Raw genomic sequence first — 23,922 nt, forward strand, 5'->3', positions numbered from 1 at the left:
TGTTGTGGAAAAAAAACCCCATAAACTAAGTAAAAGCTCAGTTTAAGCATCGGTGATTTTCTTGCTCTCTGTCTTTTTGTGCCTTGTCAATGTTCCCACCCCAGGACGATCTGTCCAGAAATATTTTGCCCTGGCAGAGATGGAAACTGAAGCATTTTCAGACAAGCTCTCCTGAATTTTTACCTCACCAAGCATAGGGCTGAGCTCAGACCAGAGCAGACCTCTGCCTAGGATATCACCAAACATCTGGAATGAAAGCCTCCCTCCTTCCTCAAAAAAATACAAAAGCACGGTGGCCTGGGCAAAAGGAAAGGAAATTCTCACAGGAGAAGGGGAACAACCCAGTAAGTCTTCTGAAGATTATTTTTGAGACTTACTGACAGTTCTCGGAAATGTCCCATCTCAGATGGCTGGGGTAAAGGGATCCCAGGTCTGCTATGAGAGGTGTGGGAAGCTGCTAGGAGAACAGGTTGTCTGCTAGGAGAGCATGGAGCTTCTTGACCACACAACAGAAACCTGTATTTTCTTAGAGCAGCCTTGCCCGGAGAGATGTCCCCTGCAGCGGGCAGAGCTTCCGAAACTGTCCTGGAGACCCAGGTGTGAGACAACACAAGGAAGCTCAAGGTTATACCTTCAGCAGTGAAATCGCTTCATCTACACTGAAGTAGTTCCGATATTACTCAACTTTCTCGTGAACTGAGACAGAGTTATCTACAAAAACTAAAAATGTGCCATTTTTGGCACTCTTGGCTTTTATTATTAGCTCTCCAAAATTCCTGCATTCAGCTCTGGGGCTCCCAAAATAAGAAGGACACGGAGCTGTTGGAGAGAGTCCAGAGGAGGGCCACGAAGATGATCAGAGGGCTGGAGCACCTCTCCTATGAAGACAGGCTGAGAGAGTTGGGGTTGTTCAGCCTGGAGAAGAGAAGGCTCTGGGGAGACCTTCTAGCAGCCTTCCAGTACCTGAAGGGGGCCTACAGGAAAGCAGGAGAGGGACTTTTTACAAGGGCATGTAGTGACAGGACGAGGGGGAATGGTTTTAAACTGAAAGAGCTTAGATTTAGTTGAGATATGAGGAAGACATTCTTGACTGTGAGGGTAGTGAGACACTGGCACAGCTTGTCCAGAGAAGCTGTGGATGCCCCCTCGGCAGTGTTCAAGGCCAGGCTGGATGGGGCTTTGAGCAACCTGGTCTAGTGGAAGGTGTCCCTACCCATGGCAGGGGGGTTGGAACTAGATGATCTTTAAGGTCTCTTCCAACCCAAATCATTCTATGATTCCATGATTCCTGCGCAGCCTCCCTAAGGACAACCCAAACCTCCACCTGAAGGAACTCTGGTATTTCAGGTTGACCCAACTGCTTCTCACCATCTCCTGAGCAAGTCTCCCCCTGTATTCTATTCCTCTTTGAAAAATCAACTTCTTTTGCAACACGTTTGATGGGATCAGACAAATACCCATCATATGACCAAAAAAATAAACAGCCGTGCCACATCAGGTGGTAGGAAATGCTGCCATTTCAGTCACATGAGGCCCAACCATCTAACCACGTGGCGAGAAGAGCTGGAGGCGTGAAGCTTTTCTCTGCCTTCATAGCTGGTTCTGTGGCTTTCTCTGTTTAAAAAAGAAACATTAAATAACGTCAACCCATATTGCGCAATTGCCCGTGGAAGCGCAGAGCTGAAGTTGTCAGCTGAACTGCTCTGGCATCACCTCTTCACTTTCACTGTGTTAGGACTTTATTTTGTAACAAATACATACAATTTAAATGCTCAGTCACATTCCTGGCATTCTTACACCACTGAGTATTACTTCACTCACGACTCCAGGTGGCTTATTAACAACAACATAGACAAAAAGTCACTTTTTCAAGAAGCAATTGTTTATTACTGGGAAAAACATTAGGACTCTATATTTTTTTTTCTCTTACATATACTTGATTTGAATAAAAATAATTTAAAAATTTTAAATTTCTTTTTATATTACATGAAAATAACTCAAAACAAAGACTGTGAATTTTGGAAGCAAGAAAACATAGACAAAATTGTTGTTTAGCTGCTGAGATGTAGTACTTGGATTTTTTTGAACTCAAATAGAGAAACAATCACAATTGTCATTCCAGTGAAGAAAATTAATCCATCTATAAAATATCTTGAAGTTTGAGAATGGTATAGAGTTACACGAGAAAGTACTCATAATATCGTGTGTGAGTTCTAACATATTACCTAAAATATATAACTTCTCAGACTTTACAAGGTCAAATATTTTAGACCATATTCCAGTGGAAAAACACTACAAACCTATTACAATCATTTTAAAGTTCTTGTTGAATTAACTTTTATTTCCTTTTGAGGAATTTTAATATAATATTTCAAGCAATAAAACATTGCATACGAACTAACTTTCAGAACTTTATTCACACTAACTTGGACAACCACGGCTTTAAAGGATGAATCACCTTCAGTAACAGTGACAAACCATCCCTGTTACAGTAGCTGATGAAGAAGCAGATTTTGTGCACAGATTGGTACAATTTTCATGACATCTCTCTAAAACTGATAAAAATTACTGCATATTCGGCAATAAGAAACCAATGGGAATTAAAATATGCTTAAGGTTGGGGTAGGATTACAGTGTTACAAGACAAAGATTTTATTAATTAATCCAAATTCATATTATCTGACAAAGACTTCCAATAAAACACTGATTTCTTTTTTTTTTTTCTTCTTAAAATACATGCAACCTGCTGCATTTTCCATTCCCTGGCTTACCTCGTCTCTTTTCAGCTGAATGTGAATACAGTTCATCTTTTCATTAAGTTCTAGGGTAACGAACACCATTCAGCATCACCTGAACGGATTCTAATAAAAAAAAAAGCCCCCAAAAGCAAAAAAAAAAAAAAGTAATGAGCATGTCAAGGTCTCGCTTTAGGACACAACTATTATCTGCAGAAATACGCAGGGTAAAAATGAGATGGGATCTGCGTAGGTAGTTATTTGCACTGAGTACCATATTAAATCGAATGCATCTGTCCCAGTTGTGGCTGTCTGATGGACCGACGGAAAACCACTCTTCAGGGAGTACAAGGAAAAAATACTATTAATACGATCGTCAAAACTGTTCTCTTGTAACAGTCTAACCTCAGCTGGAAATGCTGGCGGGCGTTGCAGCTTGACAAACAAGCCGATGCCATCTAAAGCGACAATGTCAAGCCCTTTAAAAATAAACATTTAATTTCAGTGTATTTTGGGGGAGTTTTGTTTTGTTTTGTTTTGTTCTTGGCCTTGTTATTTTTGTAACTGCTGTTTCCAGCACCATCTCAGAGCCCGGAATGTTTCATTCCTTCCTCTGCCGGTTTTGTCATTTTCCACTTGGCAGATGCTGACCACCACACCCCGCTGCTCCTCACGGCGCAGCACTCACCCGTACTGCCGCCTTATTTTCCTTGTCTCTTATCCGTATCTTCAGCGGGATTTACAGCCCTGGAATGTGATTTCTGAATTAATGCGCATTTTCTTTTCCTAAGGAATGCCTTACTTTGCAACCGTAGCTGTGCAAAAATATGGTAATTTTAAATAATGAGTGGGTGGTGGCTCTTTTGAGATAAATCAGTGACGCAATTTAAAAAGCCAACGAGGCTTTTTCACCCGACTGCAATAGTTTTAAGAACAGGTAAAATTTTGGACCTAAACTACGCCATTTGTCTTCCTTTTGTAAATTAAGAATTACTTTTAGTTTTACCAAGAAATGTTCTACTGGTGTGAACTACAGAATTTTTGAAATTATTATGCATATTTATGTTTTACTTCTCTAAATATATTACTCATTTGTTTAACTCATTCAGGAATCTACCATACTGTCAACCAACTACAGTAATCCAGAAATATTTTCTGCTTATGGAAGGGGCTTAATCACTAAGCCACATCTTCCTGCAAAGCTTCAGTATTTTTGATTGGTAAAAAGCATTTCTCATTGAAATAATACTGAAGTGGAGCCCAAGCCCTCCTCCATATATATGACTGTTAAGTTATGAACTTTTCAGGACAAAATGCTGGTCACATTCAATGACAAGATATACTATCGTTTTCAAGACAGCTCCAGCGGTAGCTCTGGTGGTACAACTGTGTATCTTGGGTCAAGCTTAGGTATAAAATCCTTGAAGTTCTTAGATGCTTCAGTACCAAATACATCTAAAACCTTCCTGTTCATGAGAGCAAACCTGAAAAAGAACAGACATGAGAGATCGAACAGATTATTAATTTACTTTTGAAAAAATAAATTATTAAGATTTAGTTTGTTTATAAAATATTTATTAATTTATGTTCTTTATTAAATTATTAAAATTATTTCACTTAATGAAAGTTTACCCAAATCTTTGAAATACAGGCTTCTGCCTGCATTGCTTAGAGATTGTAAGTTTTTCATCTTGAGCAATAAAGATTTAAATAAAAAATACATTTGACAAATCTGATTAACAGTGCTTGGTGTAGATACATTTTATACAACACAATGTGTGGAAAAGAGGTGAGGAGAGAGCCCCATTCCACTTTTAACTTCACCAAAAAAACTCACAGAATCACAGAATGGTTTCGGTTGGAAGGGACCTTAAAGATCATCTAGTTGCAGCCCCCCTGCCATGGGCAGGGACACCTTCGACTAGACTGGGTTGCTCAAAGCCCCATCCAACCTGGCCTTGAACACACTGCCAGGGAGGGGCATCCACAACGTCTCTGGACAACCTGTGCCAGTGTCTCACTACCCTGAAAGGAAAGAATTTCTTCCAAATATCTAATCTAAATCTACCGTCTTTCAGTTTAAAACCATTCCCCCTCGTCCTGTCACTACATGCCCTTGTAAAAAGTCCCTCTCCTGCTTTCCTGTAGCCCCTTCAGGTACTGCAAGGCTGCTAGAAGGTCTCCCTGGAGCCTTCTCTTCTCCAGGCTCAACAGCCCCAACTCTCTCAGCCTCTCTTCACAGGAAAGGTGCTCCAGCCCTCTCATCATCTTCGTGGCCCTCCTCTGGACTCTCTCCAACAGCTCCATGTCCTTCTTATGTTGGGGGCCCCAGAGCTGAACGCAGCACTGCAGGTGGGGTCTCACAAGAGCAGAGTAGAGGGGCAGAAACACCTTCCTCGACCTGCTGGCCATGCTGCTTTTGATGCAGCCCAGGATACGGTTGGCCTTCTGGGCTGCAAGCGCACATTGCTGGCTCATGGTGAGTTTCTCGTCAACCATCACCCCCAAGTCCTTCTCCTCAGGGCTGCTCTCAATCCATTCTCTGCCCAGCCTGTATTTGTGCTTGGGATTCCCCCGACCCACATGCAGGACCTTGCACTTGGCGTTGTTGAACTTCATGCAGCTTGCCCAGGCCCAGCTCTCAAGCCTGTCAAGGTCCCTCTGGATGGTACCTCTTCCCTCCAGCGTGTCGACCACACCGCACAGCTTGGTGTCATCGGCAAACTTGCTGAGGGCGCACTCAATCCCACTGTCTGTGTCGCTGACAAAGATGCTAAACAGGACCGGTCCCAATACCGGTGGTAAGTCAAAACAAAATATAATACTTCTCTTTCTCACCCCAGCAGAGAAAACTCTGGCCATGCCTCCCCAAGTCTGGGTAACAATTTTATGGGTGTTATAATATATTTCCATCTCTTTAGTCTCAAAATTGTTGAGTGAAAGATCTACAAAATGTCAAAAGAATCTGCCTCTATGAAGAGTGTCAAAATTACTATTACAGAGATTTGCTTTAGATATAATAAATGAGAACAAAATTTCTTCTCCCTTCTCTCTTTCAACTAAAGCAAACTTAGGATTAGCACAAGAGGGAAAAATGTAGCCAAAAGTGGACATCTGCACTGACATCATCCCCCATATCATGTTTGTGTGGCCTCAGAGGTTGCCTGCAGTCTGCGTCCAGGCATCCCAAGGAAAGCTTCCCACTAAGTCTAGCAACGTATTCAGTCACGGCATGTCCAGCTAAGAGTGTACTGTGCCATGGGGAGTGTCGGTTCAACATGCTCCAGGGACTGGCCTCTGATTTCACTTCTATTTTTATAGTCTGGAGAGCTCACTGTCACGACAAACATTACCTTTTATAATCCCATTCATGAACTGATCTACATCCCGATCTGGATGCCTTGGTTCTGCCACATACTACATCAGTATAAGAGCGTATGCTTCACTAAATTGTACTTTTATGCATCAATTACAGCAAAAGCTATTTTAAAAGGTATGCATTATAGATCCCGACAGCAAATAAGAGAAAAAATATCCAGTAAGATATTACAGTGTAAATTTATGGTTATAATCAGTGAAAATTTTTCATTAGTTTTCCAAGAAAAAAAAAATTCCCTTCCCAACTGAAATAGATGTCCTATAGAAAACTACTGAACCTTCAAAGTATTCTTAGGAAATACTCTGATATTTCTAGTAACGCTTTTAAACACGTAGTAATACCATGTTGTCAATCACTAAGTGATTTCTTAGTTGTACACACTAAGTGATTTCTTCAACCTGTATAGCTGTCTACTGGATTCTTCATATTCCACTGAAATCCGAAAGCATTCTACCCTCCAAATGAACTAAAGACAGAAAAGCCTTCAAGTAAAACACTCATCTGCTAAATAGTCTTCACTAGATTTAAGTCTTTGCTCCTGTCATTAGACTAAACCTAGCAGTGTCACTCCAGCAGCAAAGAACTTCAAGCAAAGTAAATACCCAGGAAATTCGCCCATACGTACTCCGACAGCTCTGCTCTTGACAGCGAATGACACAGAAAAATGAATGGGATCAAGGGCATGTTTACCCAAGCCGTAACATAGCCCTGATTACATACCTGCCGTTTGTTAGTCGTAAAAGAAATTTCCAGTACGAAGGTCTGAGGTTCTGAACTTCCATGACAGCCTGCAAGGAGAGTATTCTGTCAGAGCCAGCTGACAGCGTCAGGGAAAAGCTTCATCTGCTGCATTATATTGCCAAAACCAGTGAAAGGATAGTTATGGAAATACACATATATTTTTTAAATTTTTTTTTTAAATTATCTCATGATTCATGGACCAAAAGCAGCTGTGATCACCTGTCAATGTCCAGCGCTGTCAGTAGACAAACCACTCACAGCTGAATTCGATGCTCTATATGACCACCACCAGCACAGACTGATATTCCCGGAGGACTATCTTTCAGAAGTGGTGGTAATTAACTTAGATCTCATTGCAGACAAAGCAACAATAATCCTTATTATTCCTATGTACACGATTTTGCACTTGTGGATGCCAGATTTAGCTGCTATTTTATCCCCCACTCACTCTGCATTTTGTGATGTCCCATTTCTTGCAGTCATCTTTATATTTCATGTTACATATCTTAAATAATGTTATATACCAACATCCTTGTCTTCTCTCTATTCCATTATTTTTCCGGGTCACTTCTGAATATAGTGAGTAACAAACACCTCAGCAAAGATCCCTTTGCTGATTTCCCCCTCCTTCCTCCCTCCTAAACCTAGTAATTTATTTCCAGTCTTGGGGTCCTTTTCCAAGTAGTTATCAAGTAATGAAAAAACCCTTTCCTCTTTTCTCATATTAATTTTATTTCTGTTAGCCTTGTACGAAGGTCCTTGCCAATAGTAGTTTGGAGATATCAATGCTGCAGACTTTCAGGCATAACCCAAATACTAAAATATCAATTCACCTTGATACCAGAACGAGAGATATTCCCAAATACATGGGAGCAATGAGGAGGAGGAGCAGAACTGTTCTGTTAAGCACGAGACAGGAGACTGCTTTAGGATAATTTTATATTCTCTTTATTGAGGGGTACAAAAATATATTTCGTTATGGAAAAATTAAAAAAGATTCAGGGACATTTCAGCAGATCTAGAAAGGGGGAGATGTAGTGGAATAACGTAGAGTAATTTGGGTACCACTGAAAAGGAGTTTTTACAGCTGATGCAGCTGATAAAGGGACTTGTGGCGAAAACATGTAATTGGCTTGGAAAGGGCAAAAGATGGTAACCACAGCTTGTTTCAGACATAAAACTTCAGATTTTCTTGCTATTTCTTTCAAATAGGCAACCTGAATTCAAGTTTGCTAAAAAATTCCAGTTGATTAAAAAACCTATAAAATAGTACAATATATTGTTTGTCTCCTTGAAAAAGTCCTCTCATATGCTTATGAAAGTCCGTACATTTATGTTCATCTTCTGGGTCAATGCATTTTAAGATCTTTTCCAAAGAATTCAGGGCTTTGTATAATGTATTCATCTATAAAGATATGAGAAACTTGAGTCCTAGAAATGATCTTCCCACTGTGACATGGAAAACCAGGATGCAGGAGCCCTGATCCACAGCATCTTGCTGGAATCACTACATCACATCATCTTTTCTATATCACTGTATTCCTCTGCTTCTCATTTCATTCAAAATTTGACTTAAACTAGAAGAACTTCATATTCTTTTAGAAGACAACATACTTACTGCCTGAAAGCATATTGATGTAGAAATGGCATAGATGATGCTGTCTGCATGAGGAAAATAGGGAACCTTCCCTGCTTCAATGCCTTTGAAGTATATAGTCTACAAAAATAAACAAAAAATGCTGAATGAAACAAATTAAACAAAGTAGCTTTTTACTTTTTATTTATTTTACCTTTTCAAAGCAACATGTCAACCTTACTAATCTATGCTTATATATTTTTGTATATGTCCACAAAGTGACATTGATTGAGCTAGCTTATAGAAGTTATCCAAGATCAATAGAATAAGAGGCTATAAATGCATAGAACAGAACCTAGCAGCAGCTTGGGTGTTAAAAGGGTAGTATAGATCTTGAAGATAAAAAAAGGGAAAGTTAGCTATATTAAATTCTTCATCTTAAAAAAGCAACAGAACAATGCAATAACTCTTCCAACAAAGTGAATATTCACTGTTCTTAAACAGCTTGAAATCACATACTTTTCTTTCTGAGAAAACATGTACGGTTTATTTTCCTGAGCACAGCTTGACCTTCCAAAGCAGCACACGCCTCTTTGGTCAGTTACCCTTGGTTTGCGTAAGATGATAAAAGTAGGTTAAAAAAAAAAAAGAAAAAAAAAACAAAAAAAACACAGAAAGAAAGAACACACAGCACTTTTCTTATTTCACTGCAGCCACAATGTCTCAAAGTCCAGAGAAAACCATGAGCAATACAAGACAATATTGGGTTTTTTACAACTGGTGTTCTAAAAGTCAATATGGATAACTCAGAGTTGCTTTTATATAACCATTATGTGATCTACCTTCAGAGCTTGATCTAGGATTCCAAGGAGCAAGAATAAACAGAGTATATCTTCCCTTTTTATGTTTAATTATATGCTTAAAAAAAAAGTTCCTTCTTTTTATATTCTTTGAAATGAATTCTGCTGTAGTAATGGAGGTGGATAAATATCACTAGGGAATGGGGCCCTCAAGGTCTGGAGGAGAAAGCTTTGTGATTTGGGGATGATGGATAATAAAAGAATGCTCACGACTTATTCCAGTGGTGCTGTTGGGGAAAATAACCACGACTAAGTCCCGACTTCATGGAAAAATCACAGTAAGAAATCAAAAGCTGGTTAGCAAAGTATAATCGACACACCCAAACTCTACAAACTTTTTTTTTCCCGGGCTTCTAATTTTAACAAGTTCATAGAAATAATTCAAGTCTGAAAAACGGTAATTAGAACAAAGTTCATTGCAAAGCTGGGAATTCAATCAGTTGAAGTATGCTGACAAACACCTCCAGCTATAGACTAAAACCTAAGCTATTTTGAGTTATCTTAGATTGCTGAATGCCAAAATTAGGGAACAAAGGCAGGAAGTTAAGCTGTAGCTTTTGGCAATATATCTGCAATTAAAGACTAGGTTTGATTTATGTTTGATTTAACAAATCTGCAAAAGCTACAAAGCAAAGGACTATCAGGAGATTAAAAAAATTCATGAAGAATATATATGGAGACCAGTGGATAAAGGACTTTTAAAACGAGACACAGAAAGGAAAATAAGAAAGAAATGAGACCACAGAACGGCCCTGCCTCTTGGCACACACCTACTGAAACACACGACTGCCACACAACTTTGTATTATACTGGAATTGTCTGATAAAGCCTGCGAAGCTCATTTTCCTTTTCTGCCTTGAAAAAACAGATGAAATAAAGAACTCTGTTTGGAGGCTAACATCTTACCTCTACTAATTTGGATACCAGATACATAGAGATAGTAGTACTTTTGTAAAACATCATAGAAATTCCTGCTAGACACCCTGTAACAATTAGAAAACAAAAGTAGTGTTAAGACTGTGATTTATTGCTGCTGTTGCAGTACATCAGCTCAACAGACACTGCACAAGATTATGCTTTCTGTTGCTACAACAAAGTCCAGTGATGTTCCTGGGCTGTACATCAGAAGATGTTTTATGTAATTTAAAAAAAAAAAAAAAGAGAATTTTGAAACCCTGAAACAAATCTGTAGTTCAGTGCTCAGGAGCACAGTATCAAATCTCCTCTCTCATCCCACAGAGAAGAGAGACCTCTGAGGTTCCAATACGTGGTAGATGCACAAACAGCAGGGAAGGACCTGCAACGCTACACAAAAGGGTCCTTGTTCGGATCCAGTGGAGCCCATCTTTTCGAATGTGTACTCTGCCATGTATGGGAGAGTCAATATTTCAACCTCACATCTCTACAGTTGGAAAATAATGTACAAGTTTACATTTGTGCATACAATGAAGCTGACCATAAAAACCACACCATTTGACTGAATTTGCCTTACAATTTTAATTGCAACTCTTTATCTGAGACCACTTGAAACATCACTGTCACTTTGATGCAACCTTCATGCATACAGTCATCTATGTGATACTTTCATCACACAAGTCCGAAAAGGGAAGGAGAGAACAGACGTCCAACTATGCGCACAAGAGAAATCTCTGCAGAGTCCCAACAGAGGCAATATAGACTTCTTTTCATGGACTCACCAGCCACCAGTGCATGAAGCTCATCGTCTAGGTTTCGTACCCAACGCAGGAAGCAACTAGTACCCTGGAGATGAAGAGAGAGCGGGATTAGCCCTCGTTACTTCTCTTTCAGAATGCACAGACTGGAGATACTCCTCTATAAGCTAGTCATACAGCACACAGTACGAATTAAGAGTGTAGTGCGATAAAACCTATAATCCACAGCACCTGAAACATTTCAGTGTTTTAATTACCAGTTTGCGATTACTGTTTCTTTCAAAATCGGAGAGCAGACCAATCAAATTTGAATACCAATCTAATTCCAAAGCTAATCCTGAATTCACACCATCTTCATTTGCTGTAGTTGTCTAGACTCTTTCCTGTGATAAAGTCTGTTTTCAACTACACACCAAACACCCTGAGATTTTTCCATACGTCCAATAAATTCTGGAACCAGGAAAACACACTAATCTAAAAAGTTAGAACTGCATATGATTAAAAGACGCAGTGAAACATGTAATAACCTGTTTGTTGACACAGACAACAATACACAGCTGTTCAGGCCAGAATGGATGTAAGTAATTGTGGCTTAGGCTGCATTAAAATATATTTCATTTGTATGACCATTGGTTTCAAATATATTTCATTGGTCACCAAATGATCCAGATTGTTCCACATCTGCCACATCCTCCGCATTATTTTTTCAGCTATTTTGGAAATCCATACTTTGCCTCCAAATTTCATCCCTGAAAAATTTTCTGTTTGCTTCTAAATGGCTGGAGATCTGCTCAGTAACGCCCAATCCAGTGCTGATGGCACCAAGACAACATTATATAATTCCATATGACAGCCCACTGATGTCTATGATGAAATACGTGTGTCAGCCTCTTAATCTATCTGATGTGTGCTTTTCATGGAATCAAAGAATGATTTATGTTGGAAGGGACCTCTGAAGATCATCTGGTCCAGCCTGAAGCAGGTCTAATTAGAGCAGGTAGCTCAGGAACTTGTCCAGTGAGTTCTGAACAACTCCAAGGATGGCAACTACACAGCCTCAGCGGGCAACCTGTTCCAATATTTGGCCACCCTCACATGAAAACATATTTCCTTATATCTCTTCGCTATCCCCTGCATTTCAACTTGTATCCATTGCCTTTCATGCTATCACTTCACACTTCAAGAGGTGTAGGTAGCAATAAAATCTCCCCTGAGACTTTTTTCTCCAGCTTAAAACCCAGTTCTCTCAGCTTCTCCTTGCACATTGTATGACCCAGTCTTCAGATCATCTTGGTGGCCCTCAGGTGAACCCACTCTTGAAAAAGACATTAAAATTAAAAGAAGAAATGAAGTAATATCTGTGTCCAAAACGGGACACAATACCACAGATGTGGTCTCACTAGCTATTTTACAGTTCACATTTTTAATAAATAAATTCCTTGTAAAGCCATCGATACCTTGCAATTATGACAGTCAACTTCACTACTCCAACTTGTAAATTAATTTAAAAAAGGAAACCAGTCTACCATGGCCAACTTATTCTCTGCAAAACCATGTTTGCTGACGTTAATTAGCAGTAAGTTGAACACAAAATATTAAAAGTACAGCTACTACAATCCTACAATGGCATTTCAGACTGCTTTTAGGAACAAGATGGACTTTTTTTAAACGCAGCTCATAATGCAATTGCTTTGGGTTCAAAATGCATCAAGCATTTACTTTTTTTTGGCTGTGGTCCAATCTTTTGGAGTGACGAGAATCTCTGCTGCCCTACGTGCTTATTTCAAACTGGAAGAAAAATATAATGCAGCCCAAATCCATGTTGAGTTATGGAATGCAAACAATAACAGAAAGTACATACATAATAAACTATAAATAAAAGTCAGGGTATGTCACCCCTGTAAATGAGTGTCTATAGAACTAAATTACACTTTGTAATTGGAGCTTTTAAAAGACATCAAAATCATTTTGGCTTTTGCAATTTAAAAAATTTTTCTTCAAGTTTAAGCAAAACTTTAACTTTTAAACAAACTCTTAACAGCCCATTTGCACTTTGCTATCAAAAATTTTAAATTCTGTAACCTTCCAAATTCTTGTGTCTTAATCTGACTGCAAGTCAAGTGAAATGCTGCTTTGCTTACAAATAACACTTGTTTTAATTTTTAATAAGTAATATTTTTCCTGAATAATACAGAATTATCTTAACTTTGCAGAGCAAGTAAAGAGGCATGTGTGATTAAGAATACAAAAGAGCAAAAGCCCCTTCAGCACTGCACTTTGCAATATATTCTCCCTTAGGGTGTGTGCTTGCTCACATTGTCTTTTAGCATAAATAAACATAACTCAATTAACTCCAACAATGTTGTATGAATGCGTATCAGTTCACAATCTGTCATCTTAGAATGGCGTAGAAGGGTAGATTTTCAAGCGGTAAGTGCAACGTCTCCTCAGCTGCATATGATATATGTTCTGCAATCTCCTGCTACTTAGCGTCAAGTAAGAATTCCAGATATTTGAGCCAAAAAAAATCTGCAAATGGTTTCTCTCTGGCAACACTGCTGCTACTGCAGTCACTACTTGTGCCTGCTCTACAATGTTTTTGTGTAACAGCAAGTCCCTTTGAAACCTGAATTCACTTTCTCTGGAGTACTCCCTATCTCCTGATCTTGATACCATGCTGCAAAATCCACCTGGTTTATTCACAAGTGATAGAAAAAACACACAGAATGGAAGATTAGTTTGCTATTTACAATTTGATTACTGCAATACTATAGAATTTGTCGGTGACATGCTGTAGCAAACAGTATCAGTAATATCAAGCAGCTAGACTTATTTAGCTCTTCATGGTAGTCTGAAAAGTGAAATAGAAAACATGGCATTCGTCATTTCTGTATGTTATAAGCTTACTTTGTATATACTGACAAAAGATCCCAGAAAAGCACCAAGCTGGAAATTTTCCTTGTTGTAGAAGAGGGAAAGGAGCCGGGTTGGTTCTGTAAACAGATGCCGGAAGGTGGATGGAATCCGAAGGCAACACTGGATCAGGTAACCAATGCTAAACATCCTAATGAAGCCCTAGAGAAAAGAAAGAAAGATTCTGCGGTAACAAACCACAAATTCAGAAAAAGGAAAGGCAAAAACATCTACAGAAGTACTTATTTTTGACATTGAACAGTTTAAAACCCACTCTGCAGATACTGTGTAAAATGCATCCCCATCTTCAAACTCAAGACCAGTTTTTTTTTCCCGATTCCCCCGTAAAATAGCAAAGGCAGTAAAATCATAGACAATTGACTCTCCTTTAACTTCTGTGAATATCTGAGAGGCCTCTCCTTTAATTTCTATGAATATCTGAGAGGCCTCAATGGACAAACTCTATTTCTCTTCTGCTCCAAAATTCTGTCCTTTGAAATAATCCCGATGACTTCATTTCCAAGTTACTGACCAGCTTTTAACCACAAATGGGTATATAGAGGAAGGTAATGAGGTGGGAAAAAAGAGCACTTCTACACTCAAATATCTGGAGAAAGCACTAAAGGAGGAAAAAGTCCACAAAAAATAAATTTCAGAAAGTGTGAGAATTAGAAATTGACCCTGATGGCTTGGCATGCGCTCACTTACTTTCCCTCAACCAAACTGGAGGCTGAGTGACGCCTGCAGCAAGAGAAAGGGTGAAACTGGAAGGGAGATTATGTGCAGAGCTACTGAGAAAGGATAACAGGGGTTCCAATGATTTTTTTCTTACTATTCCACCTTGGATACAGATCTGCTTTTTTATACCATGTCACAAAACCACACTGACTTTTTATTTCCAAATTCTTCTCCCCAGTTTCTTATAACTTCCTCCACAACTTCCTATCATTATTCTTACCCTATGGCTGAACTTCTCTAATAATTCTGAATAAAATCTATCCATTTTTCAGTTGGAAGATGCCTTATCTGAAAACTATCTGTGCATTCACTATTGGCAAATAAGGCAGGCACCCAGTGCTGACGATCTCTGTAGTTTATATTTCAGAAGATACTCAGGGACACTAAGACAATTCCAGTTACAGGGATAACTGGCAGAGCGTTTGATTGAGCAACCTTTCCAACTCAGAAACTCAGAACATTTTTGCCTCCTACAGAACTTTATAATGCATCATAAAACTCATAAAATTTTATTGTGGTTAAACATCCAGTAATAAACTCTTCCTGAAGCAATTGCTCTCCCTGCTACTCACGAAGTGGTTTATGAGAATCAAGCGGAAGAAAATATATTGTGTTATCTGATGATCCAGTAGCTATGAGTGAAAAATTGCCATTTCTTCCTCTACTCTTGAAGTTGTGTAAATTCTATGTACTGAACAGCTAATGACACAGTGTTTTCTGATCTTGTAATGAAAATGCCTACTGAAAGGTATGTAAGGTAGGCAGAGATGTAAGTACACTGTAAATTTTGTATAGTTAAAATGTCAAAATCAAGATGAACGTATATTCGCACCTAAAATAAAGAGGTAGCGTGAAGTACCCCTCGTCTCCCACAAAAAATGAGATGATTACGATACCCAGTACCATTATATAAAAACAAAGTCCTAAACCCAGCAGTTATGAACACAGCCCAAAACAAGAGAACAACCATCAGTACGGTATGTTTGACATTTTCACCCAGCTGTAGGAAAGGTTACTCTGATGGGGTGAGGAACACTGCATTAGGAAACACTTACACTTCAACTGGAAACACTCAAATATATCACAGAATCACAGAATCACAGAATGTTAGGGATTGGAAGGGACCTCAAAAGATCATCTAGTCCAATCCCCCTGCCGGAGCAGGATTGCCTAGACCATATCACACAGGAACGCGTCCAGGCGGGTTTTGAATGTCTCCAGAGAAGGAGACTCCACAACCTCTCTGGGCAGCCTGTTCCAGTGTTCCGTCACCCTCACCGTAAAGAAGTTTTTCCTCATATTTATGTGGAACCTCACATGTTCCAGCTTGCACCCATTGCCCCTTGTCCTGTCAAGGGATGTCACTGAGAAGAGCCTGGCTCCATCCTCATGACACTTGCCCTTTCCATATTTATAAACATTAATGAGGTCACCCCTCAGTCTCCTCTTCTCCAAGCTAAAGAGACCCAGCTCCCTCAGCCTCTCCTCAGAAGGGAGATGTTCCACTCCCTTAATCATCTCTGTGGCTCTGCGCTGGACTCTCTCTAGCAGTTCCCTGTCCTTCTTGAACTGAGGGGATCAGAACTGGACACAATATTCCAGATGCGGCCTCACCAGCGCAGAGTAGAGGGGGAGGAGAACCTCTCTCGACCTGCTAACCACACCCCTTCTAATACACCCCAGGATGCCATTGGCCTTCTTGGCCACAAGGGCACACTGCTGGCTCATGGTCATCCTGTTGTCCACTAGGACCCCCAGGTCCCTTTCCCCTACGCTGCTCTCCAACAGGTCTGCCCCCAACTTGTACTGGTACATGGGGTTGTTCTTGCCCAGATGCAGGACTCTACACTTGCCCTTGTTATATTTCATTAAATTTCTCCCCGCCCAACTCTCCAGCCTGTCCAGGTCTCTCTGAATGGCTGCGCAGCCTTCCGGCATCTCAGCCACTCCTCCCAGTTTTGTGTCATCAGCGAACTTGCTGACAGTGCACTCTATTCCCTCATCCAAGTCATTAATGAATATATCGAATAGTACTGGTCCCAGTACCAACCCTTGAGGGACTCCGCTAGACACAGACCTCCAACTGGACTCAGTCCCATTGACCACCACTCTCTGGCTTCTTTCCTTCAGCCAGTTCACAATCCACCTCACTACCCGATCATCCACACCACACTTCCCCAGTTTAGCTGCGAGGATGCTGTGGGAGACCCTGTCAAACGCTTTACTGAAATCGAGATAGACCACATCCACAGCTTTACCATCATCTATCCACCGGGTTTCATCCTCATAAAAGGCTATCAAGTTGGTTAAGCATGACTTCCCCTTGGTGAAGCCATGGTGAGTGCCCCTAATGATCCCCCTATCCTTGATGTGTCTAGGGACAGCATCAAGGACAAGTTTTTCCATCACCTTTCCGGGGATGGAGGTGAGGCTGACCGGTCTATAGTTACCCGGGTCCTCCTTCTTGCCCTTTTTGAAGACTGGAGTGACATTCGCTTTCCTCCAGTCCTCAGGCACCTCTCCCGTTGCCCACGACTTAGTAAAGATGATGGAGAGTGATTTTATTTTTATCCGTGATTTTATTTTTATGAGTAGCCTACTTAGAAGTGCTGAACTGAAGGACTGAGGCTTACTTTTGATGTGCACCAAATAGCAATGAGTAGTGCACAAAATCTTTCTATTTAGCTCATTAAAACAACCTGGTGAATCCATATCACACTTATAGGTGTTTTTGAGTGTCACAGAAAGTATTACATCTTATAATCAATGCACAATATTGTAACTTCTATCTCTCATAAAAAGACCTCAAATAACAATGGAGGTAGAAAACAGTAGAGTATACACAGGATGATATAATAAACATAAGTGAGCAAAGAAAACTCTGCTAAGAGACGTTTCTCCACAGAAGTTTTGAGCTGGGACTCAGAGCAGCCAGAAGTAGCAGCACAGTGAAATTACATATCTGCAAAACTCATTGAATAAACCTTTTTTTCCCCCTTTTGGGAAACAGATTTCTTAAAAAGTTAATAATACAGTTAAGATATTGGCTATAACTCAAATTCAGAAAAGCATGTGCATGCACATAAACAGAGTTCAGTAACATACCAAAACTCAGTCAAACTGTTGTAATGTATTAGGAATTAGTCAAGATATTTAAAATAAATTAGTTAAGATATTTAAATTTTTTACTGAGTATATAGTTGCCGTTGTTCCTTCAAGAGACAGAATGCAGAGATTACAAACATTAGAAAATAATCTCATATTCTTTTTAGTCATCCTAGTGATTAGGTAAATTTGAGGGTCATCTGCAGCATCAGCAGAAAAAATGGACAACTGGACTACTACTGTTGGCTAATGTCTCCTCATTGTAATCAAGTAGAATCCAAAAGAGGAAAAATATTGTTTGATTGCTTCTGGTAGCTCTTTTCAGACATTTACAAACCCAAAACATTTTAAGTATTTAATGATATGAAATCAGATGGTATGTCATTACTAAATGTTACATAAAAGCTATCATGGATTATCTCCACTAGCTAACGTGCATTTAAATGTGAAGCAGGAGAAAAAGAGCATGCAATGACAATTAAAGCACAGCTATGACAATGAGAAGATGAGATGTTCAAGGGTAAGGGAAAATATAGCACGGATGGGAAATTTTGGCAACAAGCAGCTCATCAGATCATGATCAGTTTTGAAAGCTCCCTTACAGATATGGAATTATAAAAATATGCTTAAATCATGTCAGCTGACAGTCAACTGATCAACTCCAGGAACAGCCCTAGAGAGAACTGAAAATGCATTAACAATTTTGGATCTTTAAAAATCCCACTACATCAAAACTAATGTTTTCACTCATGTTTTAAGTTTTAAAAAAAGTCACAGAAAAGACAGGAAATTCACAGATCTGACTGCCACTTCAGTGATATTTCCCTGATTATATTATTGTAGTCAAGAATAATTTATACTAAAATATTATACAAGACTGGTACAAGAATGAAGTATAGTTCAAATGCACAACTGGTTTCTCTAAAGAGAGAATAGCCTTATAAAAATGTCTTTTTTTAAAAAATATTAATTTTAGTCAAGTCAAGACTTAGTTCATCTCCATTATCAGTTGAGTTTTCTTCTCCCCTTATCCCCTTCAAGGGTATACGAAACATATGCATATGAAAATGATGCTGAATAAACAACTGAGGAGGACAGAGACTCCTGAATATGCCCTTTTTGTTTTTCCTGTTGTTTTCATCATTAACATGTCTCCCTACACACCTAAGAAAGGACAGAAAGTAGTGTGGGGATGGCCTACTATAATCTGGCTCACAACCTGAAATGAGATTTGAGTCTCTCAACTAGAGTAATTCAACAAGATTAACTCCTATTTCTTGGTCACTCTTCTGTTTTAAAGGCATTTCAAGCTCATGATATTCCATAATGGTCAGATCACCTCTCTCTTTACCCACGAAGTCACACACACAATCATTTCTTCCAGCAGATTATGACAGTTTCCCATGGAGAAGAGGCATCAGTTCCATTACAAGTACTCTAACAGAAATCCTTACTTGTTTGTTCTAACTGCGCTTGTAAAATAATAGTGTTATGAGGGTCATAGAATCATAGACTGGTTTGGGTTGGAAGGGACCTTAAAGATCATCTAGTTCCAACCCTCCTGACATGGGCAGGGACACCTTCCACTAGACCAGGTTGCTCAAAGCCCCATCCAACCTGGCCTTGAACACTGCCAGGGAGGGGGCACCCACAACTTCTCTGGGCAACCTGTGCCAGTGTCTCACCACCCTCACAGTAAAGAATTTTTTCCTTGGGTCCTTATAGATTTGACTGCTGAGCATGTAGCACAGAATGCATAAGGATTTTGTGTGAGATTAATAAAAAGCTCAGAAAGGAAGCCTGGACTAACAGTAGTTAAGAGCTATTTTTACTGTAAAATATGCATAAGTAATGAAAGACAGCACTTCATGTAAAAGTGCAGCATATTTAAGTGACAGCAAGGCACCCATGAAAAAAGATGCATGCTAGGAGATACTACCATCAGCAGAGATCTGGAAATGCAGAGTATCAACCCATGAAATCACTTCTGCTTAATTTTAATCTTTGTTTGAATACAACCTTCACTGCAGTGTTGGACATTTATTCTGAGGGCCAGACACTGATATCTATGGGGAAAACACAGAGTACTGTGCAAATGAAGGCCCAGGGAATGTTTGCTCCCCAGGGGATACTGACCAAACATGAGCTCTCATGAGATGGGAGAGACAAAGTTGGCCAGGAAGCATTGAATGGAAAGTCTGTGTCCTAAAGATGTTATACCTTGAAGAAAAGAACAGCCCATGAATGAAACATTAAGTGGACTGAGACAGTGGTGACAGGTTGTAAAATTGTAATTTTAATCTGGGTTCTGTTAAATATATGTCATACCTACAACAGAAAAGGGACATAACTATCCTGAACTATTTGTGAATGCTCTATTGCATATTCTCATCCTACTTCAGCAGAACACTTAAGCACCATTGCAAATCCTATCAACTCCAGTGCAACTTACATCCATGCTACACAGTGGTACGGTAACATGCAGCAGTGTAAAAAGAGTGTAAACAGCTCTACAACACAAAATGACGCTGTTAATAAGCATACATGAATAGATGTTGTGCTAGATCTCTTCCGATGCTAAATTTAAGCATAGCTTTTCTGAGATAACATTAATTGTACATAAAATTTTAATTTTAAAAAGTTATTTTTGAAAGTAATATGTATCAAAAGCATCTGAAGATACTCAAATCTGTTTTTCCTGCTCCATAAATAAAAACGGGTAAATTATGAAGTGATTGAGATCTTCTGGAGTCTTACCAACTCCTAAAACAGGCATAGCAGGTGGTACCACCTGTGCCAACCCAACGCCAGCCAAAACAAATCTCCTCTACACAGTACCCCTCTGAAAAAAAAATGTGCTGATCACACATAAAGGAGGATGAATTCTGCCACCGGACATAAACAGCTCTTCCTGGGCACAGCAACTGTGACCAATCTCTCATTACCCTGAGCCCTTAAAATATCCGAAGGGAGAAGCGAGCCCAGCGCTGGGCAGCAGCGTGCCAGCCGCGCGCAGCTGTACGTGCGCCGGGGCTGTGCCGCCTGCCGAAGCAGCACATTCCCGGTGCTTTATTTAGGGTGGAGCCACAAGTGGGCTCAGACGTGGAGTGCATCACATACTTAAACAAGTTCCTTCCTTGCTAGTCTTTTTTTTTCCCACACATTTTTTGTTATTCATTCACTACGGCTAATCTGGAAGACCAGAGAACTTCAGCCCCACCACCACCCCGTCCTAAATTGAGAAAATCTGTTTTCAGGCTTGTCACATTTTCAATGGAAGAAGAATGAGTAACAGGCTCCTTTCTCACTTCCTAAGTACATGCTTTTTCTGACTAAAGACTTTTACCCTGTCTTTGCCAGAGTTGGTCAATTTAACTTTTTCTGCACTTACTTTAATACAATACGAGATGCAATTATCTCCATAGTGTTTACAGCATCTATGCCTTGGGCCATGTTTGCACCTGCAAAAAGCACAATGAAACACATATTAACTCGTAGCTGGTTTTTAGCATCATCGACAGGAGACTTCATAAATTTTTCACACCTAAAAATACATAAAGCGCTATTTTCCTACCACTCATTCTCCCTGTTACGCACTGAAGGGCACTGTGAACTTTTATGACACCATATAAGGACAATTAAAACTAACAATACTTTAGTTGTACAGCAAGAAGTGTCTGCACACTTGTTTGGATCCAACCTCTTGCCATGCTACATGTTAAAGACAAAATTAAAGAACAAATTTTCTGCTGTGGTCAACAGGGAGAAGTGATGTGGCCCTTCCTGGTTTGTCTCTGCTCCGTGGTTCTGGAAGGATATTTGACCAAGCATCCGTTATCTGGGTCCTCACATCTTTCATACCGTTGTAAGGTTCATTGGAGGGCAGAACATACAAATACACAAAGATACCCTGTCAGACTTCTCTCAATTACAAGCCTTTCACTGCTGGGCTATTTCTTCTACTGTGTTGATTTTTATGTAGCTCTTAGTTTGGACTGAGAATTTGACCTTGAGCATTTAAAAGAGACTGGCTTGGGATGGTGGGACGCGTGGATTGTACAGTTGTTAGCCCTGCATTATGCAGAATTAAAAGAAGTAATGTCATACCAGGTCTGAACATTATATTTTCCTATAGCCAAGTATTTAAGTTTTAATGCAAACTAAGTTACACAATTTATATACTGTGGCAAATATCTTGGAAGTTTTGAATCATGTACTATAAAGTCTAATGGCCATAAATCATCTGTGAGGTCAGTTTATGTAGCAAAAATTGTAATGAGAATGTGATCAGGTTACAGGCATTTAGACTTAATTATATTGAAAAGAACCATATGGAAGAGAAACCTGTGAGAGTATTAGGACTGAAAATTGGAAGTTTTCTGAATGTCTGAGTCGGGAGTTTCAAAACTTTAAAGAAAAAATGCTCTTCACCCATAGTCCCTTGATACTTGTATTTAACGAGCAGCTAAAGAGCTATGAACTGTATCTAGCAAACTGAATAAAGGGTATTTAAGGCAAAATAGGTATATGCAACTCAGCTAAAAGAATCTGAGTATGGCTGGAGCTGTCTTCTCCTTGTAGGTCTTTTGTTGTCTAATACAGTTGTGCCTGAGAAGCCACTGCCAACTTCCCTTACATTTTTCAATTAAAAACCACAGCAAATCATAGGAAGTCACCATGTGGTGTAGGTCACTTCATTTTTGTTCATTATCTGAGCAAGTAAGATAAGCCACTACTTTGAGAACACAATGCAGCACTTGGAAGACTTGTTTCTCTCCTGCATGTCAGCAGGTAAAGATCTGGTCATAAAACTGCTTCTGGAGAGGTCAATGGAAGCGAAGATTCATAGGTGTGGTACAAACAGACCCCTAGTCCATTTTTTATTTCATCTTCCCTGTAAAAAAATGACTCCTTGTGGTACCCAATGTGCCTAAACTGGACAAATCAAGCACAGCAGAAGTACATCATCTGAACATACTACCCTGAAAAGCTATCTGATGTCATTTCTTTAAGTTCATACTAAAGCACAATAAATCAGATCCTGTAGACCAGGAGGGAACCTCTCTTGCCTAACTTCAGATGTCTAGATCTGACCTTTTGCAAAACAGTTTTAGACTCACTCTTTGCTTTGCAATTTCCTATTTCCTGACAGAGGAGGCAAGCCAGGTGCTACCAATCCTGTTCATAAGCAGTTCTCCTTTATGCAATACAGGGATGTAGGTCACCAAAAAGATGATGTTACAGTCACTTAAGGCGACCTAAGTAAGGTCTCCCGCTGTGCAATTTCCCCTCCTTAACATCAGAACCATGCCATGAGCTGGTTTTGCTGAAAACTCTGGAAAAAGCAACCACCACTCTGCCACTTGCTTGAACTTACTCTCCCTCGTTAGACAACTGCATGTTGCAAGTCACTGCTACGACATACAGGTCTTAAAATTTGCTTTCATTAGAGTTCATCACTTGTCACTGCTAACTACCCAGTAAAAATGAAATGCAAAATACTTAAATACAAAGCAAAAGTATTACACTACATTGTCAAATACAATATAACAAACCATTAAAAAGAGCCAAGCAATAATGATTCATTTTGGTTTGTTTTTCTTTTGTTTTCTTCAACTCACACTTTGTCCATGAGCTTTTTTGTTAGAGCCAGTATGTTCGTTGGCTGTGATGTTTTTTCACAAGGCTTTATCTTTCTATCTATTTTTGAGAACGCTGCTTCAGGCGAAAATGAATGAGTGGGGATTTCTTCTTTCCCTACAATGAACCTGAAAGAAAAAAAACAAAACAGAACAAAACAACAATTATATAAATAACTCGAAGAAATACATAAAGTCCAATATAAGTCTCTAAGCCTTTAAGACAAGCTTGAAGTTACCCACAGGTCTGTAAAAGAAAATGCATCCTATACGGCTGTCAAACCTTCTATCTCTTTGAAAATATTGCTCTACCGACATATATTTAAACTTCAGATAATGGTCAGAATAGCTGCCAGGAATTTTTTAAAACTAGAAACAAAAACTTCACTGGGGAAGTCCATCTCTCCTACAAAGCAAGTACACGAAGTAAGAAAATAAAAAGGCACATGAAATATCTCAACTGTCTCCAGCAAAATGGGTTTACACAAAGGTTGATGATTACTATAATATTTTTATAAAATATCTACTTTGTAAAATCTTCAAAATGTTTTCACTCCCCCCAA

At 39.5% G+C, this 23,922-nt stretch overlaps 1 protein-coding gene across 1 annotated transcript in view; it reads right to left on the reverse strand.

Annotated features, from left to right (window-relative positions):
- Positions 1 to 1,898: 1,898 nt before the first annotated feature.
- The window catches only part of TMEM135 (transmembrane protein 135), a 200,957-nt gene continuing 178,933 nt past the window's right edge, over positions 1,899 to 23,922 (reverse strand). The window contains exons 8-15 of the mRNA XM_068423686.1: positions 23,342 to 23,488; positions 21,112 to 21,181; positions 13,872 to 14,039; positions 10,989 to 11,052; positions 10,198 to 10,274; positions 8,474 to 8,572; positions 6,835 to 6,902; positions 1,899 to 4,219 (exon numbers count right to left, since the gene is read on the reverse strand). Of these exons, the coding sequence (XP_068279787.1) occupies positions 4,087 to 4,219; positions 6,835 to 6,902; positions 8,474 to 8,572; positions 10,198 to 10,274; positions 10,989 to 11,052; positions 13,872 to 14,039; positions 21,112 to 21,181; positions 23,342 to 23,488 (826 nt within the window). The 3' untranslated portion in view covers positions 1,899 to 4,086. The remainder of the gene's footprint in view (positions 4,220 to 6,834; positions 6,903 to 8,473; positions 8,573 to 10,197; positions 10,275 to 10,988; positions 11,053 to 13,871; positions 14,040 to 21,111; positions 21,182 to 23,341; positions 23,489 to 23,922) is intronic.

The sequence above is a fragment of the Nyctibius grandis genome, chromosome 2 (assembly GCF_013368605.1).
Source record: "Nyctibius grandis isolate bNycGra1 chromosome 2, bNycGra1.pri, whole genome shotgun sequence".
NCBI classification, from domain to species: Eukaryota; Metazoa; Chordata; class Aves; order Nyctibiiformes; family Nyctibiidae; genus Nyctibius; species Nyctibius grandis.